A 21,598-nucleotide genomic window follows, 5' to 3' on the forward strand; every position below is an offset into this window, starting at 1 on the left:
CAACTTTCTCTCAGGAAAAGTCTAAAAGCCTTGCAGGCATATGGCCTTCAGCACTCCCTGTTCCTCACAGGATAAGCAGAATGACAGGCCATGGGGGAGGAATGGCCTTCATGATCCTGTTTATCTGTCATATTTCCTCACAGAGCAGTTAACCCCCTGGGATCAGACATCTTAAACCAGAGATGGCTGAGGTAATCTTGTACATGTGATGAAACTGTTTCCATAAAATTCCTCAACCAGTATTATTAAACTCTCCCCTATCCCCTGCGCCTCTCACAAAGGTATTATACCAGTTGTCCAAAGAACCTCACTCATAATCAGGTTTACTGGCTTCAGCACTTACTGGCTGTATGACCCTGAGTGAGTTATTGAATCTTTGGGATTATCAGTTTCCCATTCTATCAGATAGGAATAATAATAGTACTTATAGAATTTTTATGATTGAAGAAGGTAATGCATACAAAGTACCTAATACAGAGACGAATAAATCATAAACAATCAGTAAATTGCAACTGTTTTTTTTAATGTTTATTTATTTTTGAGGGAGAGAGAAACAGTGAGTAAGGGAGGGGCAGAGAGAGGGGAACAGAGGACCTGAAGCAGGCTCTGACAGCAGGAAGCAAGCCAGATGTGGGGCTTGAACTCATGAACCATGTGACCATGACCTGAGCCAAAGTCAGAGGCTCAACCAACTGAGCCACCCTGGTGCCCCTTATAAATGGCAACTTTAATTGTGATGATGAAAAAGCGAGCTTGGCCCCCGATGGGGGAGCGCTTGGTGATACCAGCCAGTGGAGAGGGGCAAGACTGGGCTGTGTCCAGCCCCCAGGGGGTAGGGTAGCCTGTGTCCCAATTCCAGGGTGTAGAGGAGTGCAGGAGAGTCTGCCAACCATGGGGCCTACATTGATACACCAGTGGCCCAGAGGAAGGCTACATTCTCGGTCAATTGGTGGCCATGTTGGAATTCCAAGCAATTAATTAGTTGGGAGAAAGACTCCAGGCAGTATCAGAGGGTAGAAGATAAGCCCAACCTTCCATGAAAAGAAAGATGACAAGAGTCAGGCAAGGTCTCAGAGAGCAGCCTGGTAGGCAGAGACTCAGAGCATGGCAGGGTGCACCAGGCACGAAGTCAGGCAGACAGGTGGACTCAAGCTTTGACTTGATAACTGAGGGACCCTAGGCAACTCCTTACCCCTCTAAAATGTCCATTTTTTTATAAATAAAGACAGGAATAGTAACACCTATCTTTATAAGGTCAGTATGAAGGGGAAACAAGATGAGAAAAGTAAAACACCCATTGCCACCTAGTAAATGCCTGATTTATCTTGACCACAATGTAGAATCAGGCCAATGGAGCAGGAATTTAGGGAAGCCAGAGAGGAGTGATGACCACATGAGCAGCAGACTTCCTGCAGGCATGCAGGGTCTGGGGCCAGTGGCAACATAGGCAATCATGGACCCCAAAGCTGGTAGTGAGGAGTCACTGAAAGAGTGCCTGGCTTGGCCACCCTGTAGATAGGGCCAGTAAGGACTGGCTGAGGCAGCTAAGGAGGCCAGAGGCTGGCAAAAGTCTTCCCCCGTGTTACTTCTTATCATTGCTGCATTTGAAGCTCAAGTTTATCCAAGTTTATCAACTTTTACCATCAGATTTCAGAGGGAGCCCTGCTCCCTGGAGGGATGAGCTGATGGGTCACAAAAACCCTTGGGAATGATCTCAGTGATTGCTGACCCTTCTTGAAAGAAGGTAACGCCACTTGAGCTTCTCATGTAATTTATTATTTTAAGAAGTTAAGACTGTAGCTGTTTCAGGTTTCTCTTACAAGAATTTAATTGGTATGTAATAGCACAGTTAATTAAATAGAAATCAATAGCTTAAAACAACTAATTGATACTTAATATGAATGGGGAAAAACTTGGTTCTAATATAATTAACTCATATTAAATAGGTAATGAAACAGCAATTACATCTTTACAACAATGTAAAGTTTATAGTTCTTTAATAAACTTAGAGTTAGCAACAATGAGAGTCAAAAATTATGAAACAGGTATTATTGGGCTATTAAACATTTATTACTTGTCCTGGAGGGCCAGAGGCAGACACTAGTGAGGATTAATAAACCTTTGCTATTCCTCTCTTCAGAATTCTTTACTATAGAGGTTGATCAGAAAACTGTGATATCTGCATGATTTATGGGCATCATTATTGCCTGGGATGTGAGTAAAAATGCTGAAACCAGGGTGAGGCAGAACTGAAGCAGAAAGCAAGAGCTTAGCAGAATCAAGGTGAGAACTTCCCAAACATGAGGCTCCGGCATCCTGTGATCAGCCAGGCATCCAAGCAAGACAGACTTTTGATGAGTCAGGCCATCAGTATGGACGCCCACCAAGGGTGTCCCCCGTACAATCTCGACTTCAGGGCCCTTGGTGAGAGCCACCCCATGACCTGCAGCTCCTTTTCCTCCTTGGGGCTCCTGCAGCAGCTATTGCCATTAATGTGGAAATAACTCACATGCTGCTAATGACACTTTGTGTTGCTGATCTACTGCGTTTGATTTTTGTTCACCTTTTCACAAGTATATATGCCTTACATAGTCAACTGGATTATCATCTCAATGTGGAAGGGAAGCTTGCTTTACATGTTTTTGTCTTGCACATGGTGTACCTAGAAACCTCTCTATGAGTGTCTGTGGACAGGATATCATACCTGTCACACTTTATAAATATGTGCTGGTTGTGCCGGGCTGGTACTAACACTTGTAGTAGTCTACCCACATTATCCTGTTGCTTTTTATGTAATTCATTATGTAATAACTTGATCTACAGACCAAGACATCTGCTCTCTGAGGTCAGTAAAGCTGATTAAAAATATATTCCTTCAGGGGTGCCTGGGTGGCTCAGTTGGTTATAAGCATCTGACTTTGGCTTAGGTCATGATCTCATGGTTCATGAGTTCCAGCCACACATTAGGCTCTGCACTGTCAGGGTGGAGTCTGCCTGGGATTCTCTCCCTCTCTCTCTCCCCCTCTCCCACTTGCGCTCTCTCTCTCTCACTCTCTCTCTTAAAATAAATAAATAAATTTTTTAAAAATGTATTTCTTCAGAGCTAAACTCCTGTTTATGTAATCATCCAGGACCACTTTACTCGGGAACTGTATCACGTCACACACAAGAAATCCAAAAATGCACCATTATCCCCCTCACCTCCCATGGACGAAGTGGCTTTCTTTGTCAGTTACTTCTGATACAGACACCTCTCTTCCCCCAATCTGCCCAACTAAAGCCACTGTAGTCATCTGCCCCCTTCTGCTTGAGCCACTCGGGCACTCAGCTCATTGTCTCTTCCCAGAATGTCTTCCAGATTCACTATGTTCTCTCCATCCTCAGCCTCACCTACTGCACCCACCTGGCTGGGCTTCCTGACTTGTTTCCTTTTCTAGTCCCTAAACTTGTAGCTACCACACTAGCCTCCAAAGAATACCACCCCAAAGTTTATTATATCACCTTGGATGAGTCTCCCCTTTCATACCTGTAAAGAATGAAATAACTGTAAAGGAGGGTTAGAATTTAATGGTCCCTAACCCCGAATCTGATATTTCACTTCTGTTTATTGAGCTCGCCATTATCAGCTACTTCATTCTAGGCACCTTTACCAAATGCATCTGATTTTCATATTAACCATGTGCAGAGGGTCTTACAATCAGTACCCACATTTTTTACAGTGCAGAGAAGCCCTGAGCATTGCTCCCTCTGGAGTGCTAGAGCATGACTCCAGCTAGCACAGAGAGTTTCGAAGCACACATGGCCTCCCTGTGACTCTAGCCAGGTCCAGCTGACGCCTTCTCCATATGGTCTCAGGAACCATCTGGTGAGCTATTTTCAGCCCCTCCACTGCTCTCCTGTGTCAAGGTGGCAGGGATGGAGAGGCTCTGAATGTCTCCCTGAGAAACCTCAGGGTCCTTTCACTTGCTTTCTAATCTCAGGCTGACTTCAGAGAGCAGTGAGAGAGAGCAGATGTCAACCCATCATCTCTCACCAGGAGTACTGCGATAGTCGAACAACAGCGCTCTCTTGTCTGGGCCCTCCCCCTTCCCATCCGTCCTGTGCACCAGTGCCAAAATGGTCTTTATAAGATGCAAGTCTGGCCTGTCGGTTCCTTCAGAGGTCTGTGAGAGAAGAATCTGCTCCAGGCGTTTCTCTTGGCTTGTAGATGGCTGTCTTCGTGTTCATATGGTGTTCTCCCTGTATGTGACTCTGTCTCCAAATGTCCCCTTTTTATGAGGACAACAGGGGCATTGGCTTAGGGCCCCTCTAATGACCATTTTAACTTGATTATCTCTGTCAAGACCTTATCTTCAAATAAAGTCACATTCTGTGGTGAATACACATTCCACATGTGAATGAGGGGGAGAGGGGATGGGCAGGGAAGAGACATAGTTCAACCCATAACAGTGTCCCAGCAAGGACCACCAACCTCTGTTCTCAGTTGTCTGGTATGTCTTGATTCACAGCCTCTGCAGCCCTGGGATCTCAGACCGGACCCTGAGAAAGCTATAAATCAGACCCAGATTCTAACCTGAGCACTATTATCAGCTAGTGCTTTGCCCTTGAACTGCCCTTTTACTTCTCTGAACCTCAGTCTCTGAAACCAAAAAAATGGAGGAAATAGACCCTTCTTCCTCACCTACTTCACAGAGCTCCTGTGAGCATCTAATAAGGTAGTGAATGTGACAGCATCATGTAAAAATATGGGTCCCGCAAATGTGAAGTAATAGCACTGTATCATTGTTATTACTACTAAGAATAAAGAAATCCTATGGCTAGAAATAGTCCCATCTTCACCTTGTGCAACTGAAGGAAAATGATTCCATTTACAAAGTCAGCCCTTTTTATTCCTCCCAGAGGAAATCTCCATTTCCTAGACTTCTCTTCCAATGAATTTACAACTTCCATTCACTTGGCAACGACCCTCACCTAACTTACTCCATTGTGCTACGTTTCAGCCCACCTGGGTTGATTCTGACCTGAGTAGGGGAAAGCAGGTCACTGCCCAATAGTATTTAGTTGGCACTTTCATTGAATCTACGGATTTTTCCTGAGCTCCTGCCATGTGCCAGGCACTGTATTCGGGACTAGGGGCTCAGAGCTGAAAATGGCACAATCCTGACCCTTCTGTTGCTCACAGTCCAGGAGTTCCTGGGGTCCATTCCCTTCTTCCCGAGAAACATGCCCTTTCCCCATAAAAGCTTCCTTGCATAGTAGTATTTCTTAAGCCTTTGCTTTTCTCAGACAGTGCCCTCCCCAATGCATCTGCAGGTGACCCTGGATTTCTTTGCTGTCAACTTTCCTTTTAAGCCAAGATGACTTGATTCATATTAATCATTTTCCATGGCCGCCTTCGGTACATCTGGTGGTTCTGTACTGATAAGTGCTCAACCAAAGGCTGCTGCCCCAACGTCTGCATGGAGAAGACCCTGACATCTTACTGTTAAAATGGGCATCTGTGATCTGATTCCCATTGTAGAATCTCAGCACTGTGTGACAAGGAAAGTGGCAATCTAGTGGTTGGTCTAGCTCACAAAGTGAAAGATTCTTTGTGTCACATTCCCTCATTTTTCCCCTAAGAGGAGCCTGATTTGTTTGGCAGGGTAGAGTTTCTCCAAGACAAAGTGGTTACTTTCTGCTGCCACCACCACACCCCCCTCCCTGTCCTACCCAGCCCTCTCTCTGCTCAGTGCTTTTGACAACACACTTCCTCCCCTCTTGGATTTCCACATTCTCCTCACCTCCCCCACCTCAGCCCTACTTCCTCATGTGGACCCAGTGACCTCTAATTTAGCCCTGCAAATCTCCCCGAAGAATATCCCAAATTTTCATACATGGGTAGCTATCTAATTCTCACTTCACTAATTCTCCAACCTGCTCGTTCTTGCAAAGATCCCAGTGGCTTCTCCCCACTTCTCAGTGAGGACTCAGTCGGAGAGCCCTCTCACTTAATACATTTCTGCAGTGTGCTTATTAACGCCTTGTAATATAGCTGCCTAAATAATTAAGACTAACCCACACGTGTCAAATTAAATGAGCCAAATACATTGAGAAATTGCCTCACCCTCCATTTCTTTTATTAATCGGGTTTTTAAAAAATTCTTTTCCTGCTCATTTGCAAAAATCAAACATGGTCAGTGAGACTCTCACTTATAATAACCATCCATGTGGCCTCTTTCCTCAGGCAGTCACCCTGGGGGCAATGATGGGCTGAACTGGGGTGGCAGAGGCAGCCAACACAGATGATCTGGATTCAACAGGTCTCCCACACTCGCTAAATCTTCAAGAGAATTATGCCTGCTCCATTTCCCCGAGAGCTTGGGAGATGGTCCAGCAAGACCAACAGGAATGTTGGCCTAAATCCATCCAGTATCTTCTGCCCCCACTCCTCCATGCTTCCCTGGGCTCAATGCAGGAACCCCAGCCCCTTTTCTCATTAGGAGCCACTGCTGATGTGCTTTAGATGGGCATAAGAAGTCAATGGAAAATATAATAAGAACCGTCAGCAGTTTCATCATTCTGGTGATGAACAATGCTCGTGAAATTATAATGGGCTGGTTAACTCTGCCTGTCGTCAGCACGTTGAGGCTTCTATACAGTCTCAGAGTCTCAGGCAAGAGGCTATTGTTCGCAAGAGCTGAGAGCCTCCTCACAGCTTGTGTGTCCACTGGCCCCCTCCTGGCAGACTGCATTCCTGCCTCTTGAAGGTGGTTGTTAGAAAGAATCCACAAATACAGTAAGTAAACATCAAAGGGGCTTTGATCCACAGGGCCCTCGACAGAGCAGGAGCCCTTGAAGAAAGGGCCAAGGCCTTGGATGAGGGAACTTAACATCGTCAATTTGGGCGCCTGAGATGTAAAGCTGTTTGAAGTGAGGTTGGCTTGGCCGTGCCTTCAGAAGAGCATGCTCGTGGAGGGGACGGAAGAGAAGTGAGCGCCTTTGGAAAAGGCACGCTCAGATCTGCTTCTCTGCTCTTTACTGATAGTTAATAAACCCCTTTAAAGAATCAGGAGATCAAAGCCAGCAACCTCCCTGGGCCATGGCATTCTGCCACCAAACGCCATGCTTTGTTTTTCTCTAGGGAAAGAGCCCCTAAGCTTGACTTATCTGTCTCTCATGGGCCCTTTCATCCTGCAATCCATGGATGGTAGACCTGGGTGACAAGAGGTGGTAGAAAGGTAGGGGGGAGAAATGAGCCCACCCTGTCCAAGCTCTAACAGCCTAGATGCTAACCGCCCAGGGCTCAGAGAAACACCCAATGTCCCAGGAGAAGTTGCTGTAAGGCAGCACTCAGTGGGATCCACCTTCCCTGAGACACAGATGGAGGGAATCCCTGGGTACCCAGAAAGCCTGGCAAGCCCTGGGAGGGGGTGCAATCACATTCCTCTTTCAGAAATCATACCCCTTGTCCATTCACCAAGTTTACGGCAGCTGCCCCATTTGTATGAGGTCTAAGCAAAGAGGTGGGAGCAAGGAGTCTAAAATAATCCTCAGAAGTCATTTGGCATCTTTGAACTTTGGGTTTCCCATCTGCATAGTATGAAGAGCAATAACCTATCTGCTCACCTCATGGGGTGCTGGGAGGGATCAGAAGAGGAATTTGGTGTAGAATTGCTTCAAAACCCATAAAGCGCTTAAGACAAATCAGGATTAAAGGATAAATACCAGAGGGGAAATCTTGCTTTCTTGTGAAGCAGATGTACTCTAGTCCAACACCCACACACAATGGCCACCCAATTACAAAATGCCGTGCCAAAAAAAATAAAAAAATAAAAAAGTCTGCATTTGCTACCTGGAATCATTGTCTGCCTTGTTTTTTCTGTTGTGTCAAAGTCTTGTGGGACCAGAATCTATGTCTTGTGTCTCTTAGCCATCCCAATCCCTGTGTTCCACACTTGAGTCCACACCTCATAAGTACTTGAGGATGGCCCTGCATTGTGCCTGAATATAGGAATCCTCAGACCCAGAAACTCACTCTCTCCCAAAAGGTAGTCTCCTCTACCTCCACCGCTACCCTGACTTCAACTCCTGCATCTTCCCCCAAATTCACCCAACCACTTTGCCATTCCCCTGAATCACCCACTGTGTCTGATTGCATTACTCCCTCCTGGACACCACTAGCTGGGCCCTGCCTCTTCTTTGGCAGGCCTGACGACAGTCACAGCATGATCTAGGTATAGGCCCCAAGCCTGGGATATATAGAGCCTCATTAACCTGTGGAGTAGTGGTAACCAGTGTGGACTCTGGAGCCATATTGCCTAGATTCAAACTCCTGGTTTTGCCACAAACTGGCTCTTCCATTTAAGACTGGTCTACTTAATACATCTGTAAATGGGGATGCTATAAGATGATGGTATGTGCCTCATAAGGTTACTGTGCAAATCGAACGAGGAATTATTGGCTTAAAATGATGCCTGGATCATAGCAAGTGCTACATACATGTTAAATAAGTGGTCTTATTTATAAGAGCAGCAGATTCATATCCCCTGCAAAGGGGCCTTTGGTGACACCTGATCCATTCCCAGCTCACTCACCTGTGCTTTTCTTCCAGAGCTGGGCCTCCAGAAGAGAGGATGCTGTCTGGTGCTGGGCTACATGGCCAAGGACAAGTTTCGGAGAATGAATGAAGGTCAGTGAGAACCTGTCCACACTCTTGGGGGTAATGTGGAGGGTGGAATCCTGCAGCTGCCCTGAAGCTATGGTACCAGGAAAAAGAACGTGGGACAGTGGGCAGAGCAGTTGGATTTCCATGAAGCTATTTATATAGCAATGTGGGGAAGAGTAGCTAATGCCTAAAACAGAGCATGCTGATTGGTAAACACGTTTCCTTCTCCTATCTTCCCTACTCCCTTTGTGCCCTCTACTTGTCTTCCTCTCTCTTCCCCACCTTTGTGCCCCAACCACTCACCAAGCACAATTAAATCTGCTTCTATTATCTTTTTAAATCCAGACCTCTCTACCTTTCTCCTCAAACATTCACATTTTTTGAATGCCTGCTGAATAAACAGCACCTCACAGGGCACTGGGAAAATACTAAAGAATAAGGCAGAGCTTTTATTTTCAAAGAACTTACAATTGGAAATCTTCTGTCTTTTCGAACTCCACTGGTCCTACCTCCTCCTCTTACTCATGGGTCATTCTGCCTTCCTTTTGCTCTGGGTCTTTCCTCTAGGGCTTGACTGGGTCACAGAAGGCTATAGGAAGGTATTGACATTGATGTGGAGCCTGGGAAGTAAAAGGGGGGCTGTCACTTGTGGGCCTGCTATAATAAAGAGCCAGTCCCCTCATCCCCAGCCATCTGTCTCCGTGCAGCTAATAACGCTCTCCATCAGTTGCCACAGACTGTTTGTCAGGATTTAAAAGTAGATAAACAATGGCTGGGGATGCCATTTATTCATTAAAGTCAGACAAATGAAGCCCTGGCTCTCCACCAGCCAGCTTGCCATGAGCTGGGCCCCTCCCCTCCCAAGGCTCAGAGCCCCTATAGCCTCATTCCCATCCCAGGCATAGAAGAGGCAGCTCACCTGTACCATCTCTATCTCCAAAGGTATACCAAGGTTCTGATGCCCTCTTCCCATGCTCCTCGGCTGGTTCTTCTCCCAACCACAGTTCATGGCACCCACACCACCATGGGCTCCCCAGTCTAATACCTTGCCAGCTATAGGTTTGTTGCCAGCACCCACCATGGTGACAATTTGACAAGAGTTAAGCCAGCACAATTGAATACAAGGAGGATCCCCTTCTGTGTTTTGCAGCCTGCCTGTGTAAGAAGGCAGCAGCAGCACCAAGAAGGCACTTCTCGTTTGTAGGCTGAGTCTAGCCAGGGTTAGAAGCTGCATTGTTTGCATCCTGCCAGGTGGTCTTCCTCCCTGATTTGTCTCTTGCTCAGTCTATCTCCTCCTTTCCCAACACCACCTTTATGAGAGTGAGAGGCAGTAACTTCTAATTTGTGGAAACTGACAGGGTGCCTCTGTCCGTAGTGCTGAATAGACGCATTCTCTTGCTGGCAATGCTCATTAGAGAAGCTAAAAATGAGGTTCACGGGGATTGGGGAAGCCAAAAAGTCAGGAGCTAGGCTGGATTAGAAACCTCAAGCTCCAAGTGTCTGACCCCAGCAGAAGGATAGTGACTCCCAATCCTGGTGCCTAAAAAGAACCATATCACAAGGCTGATGAACACTATTTGACACCCCCTGCAAGGGAGGGGTATATTCGTCAGATCAGGCTGCCATAACGACAAACCACAGACTGGATGGCTTTAACAACAGTAATTTACTTCCTCACAGTTCTGGATGCTGAAAGTCCAAGATCAGGTGCCAGCAGGGTCAGGTTCTGGTGAGAGCTCTCTGGCCGGTTTGCAGATGGCCACCTCCTCACTGTGTCCTCGCTGTGGCAGAGAGAGAGAGAGAGAGAGAGAGACAGAGACAGAGACAGAGACAGATAGAGAGAGAAAGCTCTCTGATGTCTCTTCTTATAAGGACATTAATCCTGTCCAGTCAGGGTTCCACCCTTATGACCTTACTTAACCTTAATTACTTGTGAAAGGCCCTATCTTCAAATATAGTTATAGTGGAGGTTAGGGGCTTTAACCAAGAAATGGCAGGGGGAACACAATTCATTACATAGCAAGGGGTCTGAATGCATCTGCCATAGCAGAAGGGTATAATGGTAATACTATGAACCAGGGTTTTTTTTTTTTTTTTTTTTTTTTTGAACCAGGGTTTTTAAAAATGACAGGTAAAATTTAATATTAAGTAGAGAGTAGATGCTGTTTAATTAAAAAGGGAAGGAAGGGAGTCAGGGGGGACTACGGAAGGACTTGGAAACAAGACCAGGGTCTGATTACTTCTGAGAACAGTTAGCTTTGCTGTCTGCAACAACTAAGCTAAGATGGCATATTTTTTATTTTTGTCATGTTTATTTGTTTATTTTGAGAGAAATAAACAAAGCATGAGCAGGGGAGGGGAAGACAGAAAGAGAAAGAATCCCAAGCAGGCTCCACAGTGTCAGAGCAGAGCCCAACACGGGGCTTGAATCCACAAACTGTGAGATCATGACCTGAGCCAAAATCAAGAGTTGGATGCTTAACCAACTGAGCAACCTAGGTTCCCTGAAGCTGGCATTTTAAAGAGTTCTTTCTTGTTAAAATGGGAAGATACCAAACCAATGCCTATTCTCTCTGGGCCCCTTCTCCGAACACATACAGTCCACACAAATGTGTTATTCCTGTCACCTGGTTATGGTCGACTTGATTAAGAATGAGCAATCCCAGGTACCTTACCCCTGCCAAAATCCTCCCCCTTGTGAAGATTAATGGGGAATAAAGCAAGTATTGAGAAAGAGGGAGGGATCAGATGCATTAGTAATAGCCAATGGATAACAGAGCAGCTGACTCCCTACCCCTGCCTCCCTCTTTGCCTGTAGCTCTTACCCCTCCCAACTTCCCCAACACAGAGATTCATGCACATATACACAGCTTCACACACACAGTAGCTGCTGCTGCTGCTGCCACTTGGTAAACAAGGAGAAAAAGGGGTGGCAAGCAAGCTAAGCCACCGCATATGATCAGTTCCACATCTCAACTAACAAACAGGAAACCAGATGGGAGGAGGGTGAGACAGTGGGGCAGAAGGAGAGATGCATGAGATGGATTGGCTCTGGCTCTGGAGGGTGGGAGGCATGGGAAGAGAAGAGAAAGGAACTGCAGGGGAGGCAAAGGCTCCTCTCTGCTCCCCACTCCAGCCAGTCTTGCTACCCCAAGTGCCACATTATACATGTTCTCCTCTCTCTAAAACGCGCATGCCCAAACTCCAACACGTCTGCAGATAAGAAAAGGCATCCGCAAGCATGGGGAGCTGTTTTATGGTTTATAATTATCTTGTACCAATACTCAAAATAATTATAACTTCCACATATTAATAATTGAACTCGAATCGCAGCCATGACATAGATCAAGAAACAGAAATCTCTGTCCACACTGCACTATACACCTAGGTATAAATTGAACAATTGGTAAAATAGTAAAAAATAATTTTCTCCCAGATGCTGGAATTAGTGAGATATTGGAACAATTAGCTGCTTCTTCCATTAAAGATAAGGTGGTGATTGTAATATTTCCAATTTAGAATAAAAATAAAAGAACTACTTGTTCTGTTTTAAAGCATATTTGTTCCATTTAACACTATCTAATAGGGTGTCTGTCACCAGAGGAGAAGTGGTCCCCTATTTCATCTGTCTCCTGTTAATTTGGTATCTTTTTATCTCCTTCTTCCTCCTCCCACCCCCTACTCCTTGCTACATTCTTAAAAAAAAAAAATAATAACAATAATAATAATAGCTTCAGAGGGAGCAAGAGAAAAAATAATGAATGAACAGGAGTTTTATAGATCTGGGGTTTATCATAAGCTACAGTAATCGCAATCGGTGCTGTTAAACTACACAAAGCAATAAAAAGAAAACACTATTCAAAGATCGTTTAAAGAGGCATGTGATAGTCAATGAGAGGTTTGCTCTATTTGGGAGCGCTTAATAGCTTCTTGGGTAGAATCTGCAGCATTTGGTGGGTAATGTGTGTGTGTGTGTGTGTGTGTGTGTGTGTGTGTGTGTTCTCTCCTGTTTGGACTCAACACATCTGAGGCATCACATGGGGACACAAACAAAATTCAATGAAGGGCAGACAAGAGAAGAGGAAATAAAGACAGATTAGGCGTAAGAATATCAGGTGCGCTTGACATAATCGTCTTCATGTGATTAAGTACATGGTGCTTTAAATAGGAACTGCTGGAAGGAGATCATTTATTTACTCGTCAGAAGTTTATTGAATACCTACCATAAAAATAATACCTATTTGCATAATAAATGCCAGACACTGGTCTAAGCATTGGAGCTTTCAAAGTAAGTAAGACATCATCCTTGCCCTCAGGGAGCTCACAGTTAAAACACACAGGTACCTCTCCATGTTACTGTCACCTCCACAAAGGAATCTTGCCTGACTGCCTTACCTAAATTAGATACCCCTCTTCCCCCACCATTATGCTCCATCGTGGCAACCGGCTCATTTATTTCATGGCGCTCACTCTAATTGAGGATTATTGATTAGGCTGTCTGTCCCATCTAAGAGTTAGGCAAAGATGCTGCTCCCTCCTTTCCTTGCCTACCCCTGGGCCTTCACCCAGCGTCTCGCACATAAGGAGTAGTCCATCAATTGTAATTTATATAATTAATTAGTGCCCTGACTGACAACAGAGGGATGTGTGAAGTCATCCACTGGCGTAAGGTGGGTCTTGAGAAAGAGCCATTAGGCACAGAGCAAACTGACTTGGAGCTTTCTAGAAAATCAGTGTCCACATCTCCAGCAACTCCCTAAGTCTTACCTCTCAGCGCGCCTCCTGTTCTGGCACAATAGTCCCTTACTGGAGGCCAGGGCCCAGGCAGGTAGGCAAAGGGAAGGCTCCCACAGGTGATGTTCCTCCTCTCTGCACCAGCTCTCCTTCCTCTCCCCATCTACTGCTGGGCCACATCCTCAGGGCATCTCTAGACAGATATGTCCACCAGATTTGCAAAGGGAACCGTTCCCACTATTTCCTCATCACCCCCCCCCCCCACACACACACACACACAGCCCACGCCTACCTGTATTCCCTTTCCTTTTCCTGGCTCTTCTCCATTACCCAGTTTTCCTGGAGAGCCCAGAACCACTCACCTTCTCAGTGCACATTGCCTGCCTAGGGTTGGTATTATTCCTAGGCTGGATAGAAGGCTCTCGCGTGGTTCCTACTGAGGGGCACTGCCTGCCTTGGTATTCCTCTGTGTTAGAACTTCAACAACCCTAGAAGTTACAGTGCAACCACCAACTCAGGGAAGCCCAGGGTCGTTGAGTGACTTGCCTCGGCTCAATGGGAAGTTGCTGGAAGAGCCAGGACCACATTCCAGGTCTCCCAACATCCAGTCCAGTGCTCTTAGAATTCCGAAAGAGGAGGCTCAGACCATGAACGGAAGGGAAGCCCCTAACGCTTTAGCTTGGTTTGGTTTTCAGAGCAGCTGAAAATACAGAGAAAGTGGTTTGGGGTAAAGAGGGCAGAACACAGAAGTCTCCAGGTGGTGTGGGAGGAAGTCAAGAAAGGTCTGGAGTGAGAGACATAGACCAGGGAAGATCATTTCTAAGGGAGACGATGATCTATAAGCTTGTTAAAATGCGAGGCTTCAAAAAAAAAGAATCTATCCTGGCTGCCAGCCCGCTGTGCACACCCTAATCTCACCACTCACCCCGTGATTTTAAGTGCTCTGGTCACCAAAGGAACCAGTTGACCAGGACATTGACTGGGAGGCTTTGCTCAGCAGCCTCAGAAGGCAGATCTGTGTTTCTTTTTCCTATCTGTCCTCTGAGAGTGAGTTCAGGCCCATGTCAGCTGTCCCCTGGGTGGCAATGAGGCAGTCAAGCAGGCTTATGGGACATTCTGCTTTTTTTTTTTTTTTTTCAGTGCAGAGGGGCAACAGGACCCTGGCCCAGGTACCCGATCCAGTGGAGAATGAGTCTGATGACCTGTGAGCCCCTGCTGCTCTGCCCATTGCAGCCACGCAGGCGGGCTTGTGCTGAGGGCCCACAATTCCCAGAGACCACTCCTTCACTGCCTGCAAGAGCCCCCAGGATGTTGGCTAATACTGTCATTTTGTTCATTGGGCCTTTTGGGTGCATTTTTTCTTATTTCATTTTTCTTACTGATGTGTTTTCTTCCACTGGGGCTGCAAAACTGGTTATTTGTATAACGTCCCTGTTTATTATTTATGGCAAGACACAGATTTCCAGGGCACTTTATGATTGTTATTTAATTCACTTGGCATCTTGGAACAAGGGACCCACCATTTCCATTCTCCTTCCGTGATCTGATGGAGAATTCCAGAGACTTTTCTGGGTCCCGTGCCTCCAGCCAACATTCCTAATGGGAAACCTACTTATCTAAGGTGAGCTGGGTGGTCCTTGCCCCCAGACCCTGCCAAGCTCCTTTTTAAACTTCCGTTTCCTTGGGCGCCTGGGTGGCTCAGTCGGTTAAGCATCTGACTTCAGCTCAGGTCATGATCTTGTGGTCTGTGGGTTCAAGCCCCGTGTCGGGCTCTGCGCTGACAGCTCAGAGCCTAGAGCCTGCTTTGGATTCTGTGTCTCCCTTCTCTCTACGCCCTCCCCCACTCATGTATCTGTGTCTCTCCCTCAAAAATAAATAAACATTAAAAAAGATTTAACTTCATTTTCCCTCATATCTACATCCAGTTCTTAGCAAGACCTAGAAATGTCACCTCCCAAATGTCTGTTGAGTCCAACCACCTGAGTCCATCTCACGACCACTGCCCTTGTCCCCATCACCACTCTTCCTCACTGGACTACAGAGGTGCTCTCCAACCAGTTCCTTGTGCCCATGATTCCCCCCACCCCTTCTCTCTCAATTCATCTTCCACACTTCAGCCAGAGCAATATTTCAAAATGCAAATCTGATAATGTCACAATCCTCTTGAAAATATTTCAATGGCTTTGTATTGTTTTTCGGAAAAGTATCAAAAATCTTTGGCATGTTTTATAAGGCTGTACATGATCCAGTCTCTACCTTTATCTTTGGCTTCACCTTAACACTGTACTGCAGACGCATCAGCCTCTTTCAGCAACTCAAACAGGAATGCTCCATCTGCCACAGGGCCTTTGTCTGTACTGGTCCTTCTTAGTTCAGCCTGTACATAGAAGTTCTTATTGCCATTATTTAACTAACACTTATCTTCCCTACCCTTCCCTTAACCTGTAGGCTCTGTTGGGTCTCCATTACATCCCAGCACCCTAGCATAGTGTTTGTACAGAGTGGACATTGAAAGAAGAACAAGGAAATTAACCTTCTCTGCCCCTGCCCAAGATGCTGGGACTAGGTGATCTGAGAACAAGGGACCCCTAGAAGACACATTACAGAGTACATGAGGAAGAGGAAACTGAGACTCAGGAAAGGCATGTAACTTGCCCCGAGTATGTCAGCCTGTGAGCAATAGAGCCAAGATTCCAGCCCCGGCTTCTGACCCTAAGTACAGTCCTCCTGTCTCTTTGCGATGCTAAGTCTTTTAAATCAGGGAGTAACAGGGTCGAGTGGCTCAATCAGGGAAGTCTGGCCACAAAATATGGGTTGAGGCTGTGTTTTGAAAGAGACGAAGCAAAGAGAAAAGAAAAGGCAGTGGGTTCTTTGATGTAGACATGACGCATCGAGAGTATGGCCATCACCCCCTGTGAGCCCAGCACTGTGTCTGGCACAGCTCCGTCCTCAGGAACTTTGCACTCTATTGGGGGAGACTGCATATATTTCATACCAAGTTGCTTTTGCGGTTCTTTTGTTTTGGTTTTTTCCTTTTAGCGTTGTGGTTAGCATGCTTGATGGCTAAGCACTGTAGCTCGGGAGTCAGAAGAATCTAGATTCAAATCCCAGGCATTGTCAGAGCAGGTTTAGAACCGTATCATCAAAGGTGCTCCTGGCCAGAAGGGATCAAAGGTCATCCAGTCCACACCTTCTTCTGATGGTCAGTATCCCTGTCAAGTACCAATGCATATAAACACTTTTGAATACTGTGGTGCTATGCGCTCACATAGCCACCAGCCACGTACCGGTGTGCTAGGTAGGCCCTTGGCATGTACGACACAGTCCCTGCCCCAAAGGATATCACAGCAATTAAAATACAGTGGCACAATTGCTGTAACCAGCTATGCACAGGAACTCTGGGAGCAGGTAAGGGGAATCCAGTCAAAGTCTGGGCCAAGTGAGTCGTGCCCAGGAGTGCCCTCATGCTTTTTTTTTATGAGGCCATTGCAACCTATCCTTACATCCCTCCAAACTCAGAAAATTTGCTGTCTACCAAGGCCATGGGCACCTTCTCGGCCAGGCTCTCAAAAGGGGCTTTAAACATAATGCCCCTTCAACACTAACCATCTATAGTTTATCATCTAACTGCATTGATGACCGTGGGACCAAGTGACTTAGGTGACAGCCACTGGCAAAATCCTGGGGCCTTACCTTATGCCCACTCTGTCCTGAGGGGGCTTCCTTTCTTCTCTCTGCCTCCCTTCCCTCCATCCTCCACGAACTTCAAAAGCTTCATCCCTGAATGCTGAGACCCTCCCTCCACCCCTCTCCCCAGGGTGAAAGAGTCGGAATAAATGAGTGTGCTTAATGGCCTGCAGTGCCATAAAGTTTTTAGAGCTGTGTGCTGGAATGAGCAGGTTCAGGCTGAGATGAATTATCCACGGCTTTTATCAAAGGAGAGTCAATAAAAACCTGAAGGAGCTTGCCCCATCTCCATGGAGTGGCCATGTCACATCACTGGGCCCTGCGTTCTGGAAATAATAATCGGACGGACGCGTTCTCCCCCCCGTTCCATCTGCTTTCTTCCCTATGCCCTTCCTTCTCAAATGTATTAGTTTCTATGGAAACTGTGTTGTTGCTGGTATAGGAGGAGTTTAATGACATTCAGAAGTACCAAATCAAGTCCATTTATATAATGGTTTGAAATACACATAATGGCCTATGGAATATAGGACACGGTGACAGTTTCAGTAACTGCGTACAGAGTGTGGGATAAATAGAGCAATGTAATACTCCCCACCTCCAAGTCAAATGTGCCAGGAATAACCACTATTCTTCATACTAAAGAACAGCACTTCTCAACCATTATTCATGAAAGAAATCTCAAACACTATAGCAAGCTGCTCTCCTCTCACTGAGGAAGGTCGGTGGCTGGATGCCGGGGTCCTCTGCACCCAGAGCTTTGACCAGAGTCAGCCAGAGCAGGTACAGAGGAAAGGGTCTGACCTCGAGGAAGAAAGGAAGAGAGGAGCCATTCTGCAATGGGCTCCTCAGGCCCCGCCCCCTGGCCTGCCCACTGGACTAGATTCCTCCTGCATCTATTCTTATGGCTCGTTTCTGTCTGATTCAGAGAAGATTTTTCAGGCACCTACTGTGTGCCGGGTGCTGTGGGAGACATGGAGATGAATGACAGAGAGGATGCCTTATCTTAGCTCGGGTTCAGCCAACAATAGGCCCAAAGCAAGGTCTTGCATGTAATGGTCCATCTGGGAGGTCCAGAGAGTGCTGGAGGGATGACAGGGAATCGACACGGGAAAAGGAGGGCATCCAACAGAGGCGGCCTCATCAAGCCTGCTGCTATAGTGGGTGGCTGAAGCCCACCCCCAATGGGATGTCTGAGAAGTGAGGTGGCATTCACACCTCAAGTTTGGACCACCCAAGCAGTGGGGAGTGGGTCTGCCAGCTCCTGTCAGTAACTGGTGATCTGTTGGGATGGGGTTGTAAATTCCCTGGCATTTCTGGCCTGCACTTTGTGAAGCCAAGTGGTCTTTGGCTTAAGAGAGACCTCAGGTTGCAGATACTGCAGATCAGCAGTTAGCCTTTAGGCACTGTAGCGGTCAAGCCTCAGCAATACGGGGGCAGGGGAGCGCCAGTAGAGTTGGCTATAGCTCTCAGAGAATTTTGAGTCCAGTGGGGATACAGGCATATAATAAAAGAGCAGAAGGCAGGGTGATGCGAGAGCTACAGAAGTGTATAGGTGATATGTTCTTGGAGCAGAGAGGTGGGGCAAGCCATTTGTTCTGACTTGATCAATACTGGGGGACCCTGAGAAGTCAGGAGAAGGGAGGGGAGCTAATCTGCAAAGACACAGGGAGGCACTTTCACACTTACATCATGTAACCCCCATCACATCACAAGGTAGGTATGTTATTTCTGTTTTGAGGATAAACAGAGGCTCAGAAAGATTAAGTCATCTACCTAAGGCATCCAGCTCTTAACCTGGTCTTCTTAGCTCCGCTCTGCCTCAGGTCACTTTGTGTATTTGGGAGATGAGGGTGGGTGACTCCCCTCCATCACCATGACCAAGCGCCTGTTGTGGATCCGTGTAGACTTCTCCCCCATGGCCCCTGACCACTGTCTCCCATATTTCCCCACATTATGCTGCCCATGGACCCTCTGTCAGCCATCAAGGAGGCCCCTCTGATCCTGCCCCAGATATAGATTGGACTGACTACACCTACTACTGAGTGAATTATCTGGAATTCACTGCCTTGGGGGTACAAGAAGGAGAAGAGGAAGGGTGGGGAGGGGGTACCTCAGTTCTGGTGACTTCACAAGCATGCTTTCCACCTTGTCTTCGGCCTCTCCTCTCCCAGCCCTGCTCTGAAGCCATTGCTTCCGAAAGAGCAAGAGGGACCAGACATACACATTTCACTGGGACAGCACTTCTGTAGCATGGTGATAGGATTTCCATGAAAACCGGGCTCCATGGTTAAATAAGGCAGGGAAAGCTGGGCTAGCTCTCACTAAACAAGTCCATCCAACAGAACGAGTCCGAGATTTTAATAAGCCAAAGGGCATGGGGAACCACTGCAAGGGGTATATGGTTCACAAAGTTCCCCAAACTTGTTTGACTACAAAACAGTTTTCCTTAGAGCATGTTTTAGGACTAATGTTCCTTGGAATTTATTTCGGGAAATGATGGTTTAAGGCCCAGATCTGCCACCAACTTGTACGAGTTTTGTCACAGAGGCAAAACTCAAGCCCACCTTGTGAGGACCAGAAAAATAGCACATTGTAAAGTACAATATAAATAAGATGGTGCTACTGTTTATTTACATGAAACAAACACATTCAGGCTCCCAGAGAACATTTCAGGTCAAACAAATAAATAAATGTCTTTAAAAATAAGTTTGGTTCCTGACAAGGTAGATGACCTTGATCTTGATCTCTTTTGACCTATGCTTTCTCATCTGCAAAATGGGTATACGTGTGATGCCAGCGTATGCAAATGTTGCAAAGATAAAATACGATGATGCTCATACAGGTTCTTTGAGAAAGCATAAAGCACCACAAAACGCAAGGCATTACTATTCGTGTTCCAGACTAAAACCCTCAGTTCAGTCCCATTTTGCTGAGATCAAAACGTGGAGTGTATGGGGGGAGGGGAGCGACTAGTGGGAGAAATAACAATGACTAATAATTTTCATCCATATTTATGATGTTAGGAGTCTTGTATGAGCATGTCGCTGAGGGAAGAAAATGAATATTTCATGAGTAAACACTAAATGTGGTATTAAGATAAAATGGACAGAAGGGCCCCAACTTGCCTCTGCAACCAGGTTCACCTGGGGAGGTCAGCACAGGCTCTGTGACTGGGCTCCAGGGAGCAAGTCAACTGGTCATGAGGTAAGAGCTCAGCCTCCCAGCATTGATGGGGAGCTGTCCCCCATGACTGTTGGAGATAATCCTGCTCTGGGACGCAGAAGAGCCAGTGCCCACACATCTACCTGCTGAGTAGCCTTGGGCAAGTTACCAGAATGATTCTGGCCCTCCATGTTCACACTATAAAATGGGGATAAGATCAGCCTTGCATGGCTGTGAGGACTCAATCCAAGCCCAGCTGTTTGGAAGAGGGCTTTATAATGCACACAGGTAGGAGGTGTTATTATTCATTTATCCATGCAGCACACATTTATTGAACACCTACTATGCGCCGGTCATGGCCACAGCCACTTATTTATCATTTACTGTGCGCCAAACAGCCATGTTCATCATTTTATACACATCACCTCACTTATCACCACGGCCATCTGAGAGGTATCTGTTATTACTCCCATTTTCCACATAAGGAAATGAAACTTCTGGAAAGATAAATAACTTGCCCAAAGCCAGATAGCTAGTCAACGGCAGAGTCCGGGACTGTATGAAGCCAAAACCCTTTATGCCACATTAAATGGCCCGTTCTTATCCCTGCTGCTTCTGCAGAGCCAGTGGGACGCCTTGCCTCCACCTCCGGCCAGCTCTTCCCTGGTCTGTTCCTGCTTTGTGCTTCCCCCTGGCAGGGCTGTCTCCTCACCCAAAGAGGAAAGCCTTGCTGTCCCCTCTTTTGGCTTCCCAGGATACCCTTTGTTTTCTGTCCCCACTCTGTTCTCCCAGCCTCTGTCCGATGGTCTGTCCTCTAGAATACAGTCACTCCAGGGTTTTCATTTCCATTCCCAGCTAACAGGACTTGGGCCTCTCAAGTCCCTGGACAGCCTGTATGTCTTTTCTGGGCGACCCTTTGGGTAGGGTGAAGATTGAACACCTCCCACACGTGAAACACCCTTATAAGATGGAGGAAAGACATCAGATGGGGCAGTGCCGGGATTAAACCTAGCCAAATCTTCCCTGGCTCTCTCTGCCCACCACACAGCAGGAGGACACAGCCATCTCTGCAAATCTCCTCCCTACAGGGCAGTTTCATGTTATCTTGGCTCATTCTTTCTCCAAAGATGAAGAGATTGTTTTAAACCTGCCGCCCCACCCGCTCCGCTCCTGGCTTCCAGTGCCATTAAGTTTCATTATAACAAATAAACACCACAATGACATTTATAAGTTACCACGGAGCACAGAAGCACAAATATGAAGCAGATAAACTGCATTTGATCCAAATAATTACTGCAGGCAATATTGGGCTTAGTCTGAGCTGGCAGCCGGGTACCGAGTAATTTATTAGATTGCGTAAGGCAATGT

At 46.6% G+C, this 21,598-nt stretch overlaps 1 protein-coding gene across 5 annotated transcripts in view; it reads left to right on the top strand.

Moving 5' to 3' along the window:
* Positions 1–21,598, top strand: part of KIRREL3 (kirre like nephrin family adhesion molecule 3) — a 543,582-nt gene that overhangs the window by 409,642 nt on the left and 112,342 nt on the right. For all 5 annotated transcript variants that reach the window (XM_077756553.1, XM_077756555.1, XM_077756554.1 and 2 more), the window contains exon 2: positions 8,594–8,671. In XM_077756553.1, coding sequence (XP_077612679.1) covers positions 8,594–8,671 — 78 coding nt within the window. The remainder of the gene's footprint in view (positions 1–8,593; positions 8,672–21,598) is intronic.

Source organism: Crocuta crocuta, unplaced genomic scaffold, assembly GCF_008692635.1.
Source record: "Crocuta crocuta isolate KB4526 unplaced genomic scaffold, BGI_CrCroc_1.0 scaffold172, whole genome shotgun sequence".
Taxonomy (NCBI): domain Eukaryota; kingdom Metazoa; phylum Chordata; class Mammalia; order Carnivora; family Hyaenidae; genus Crocuta; species Crocuta crocuta.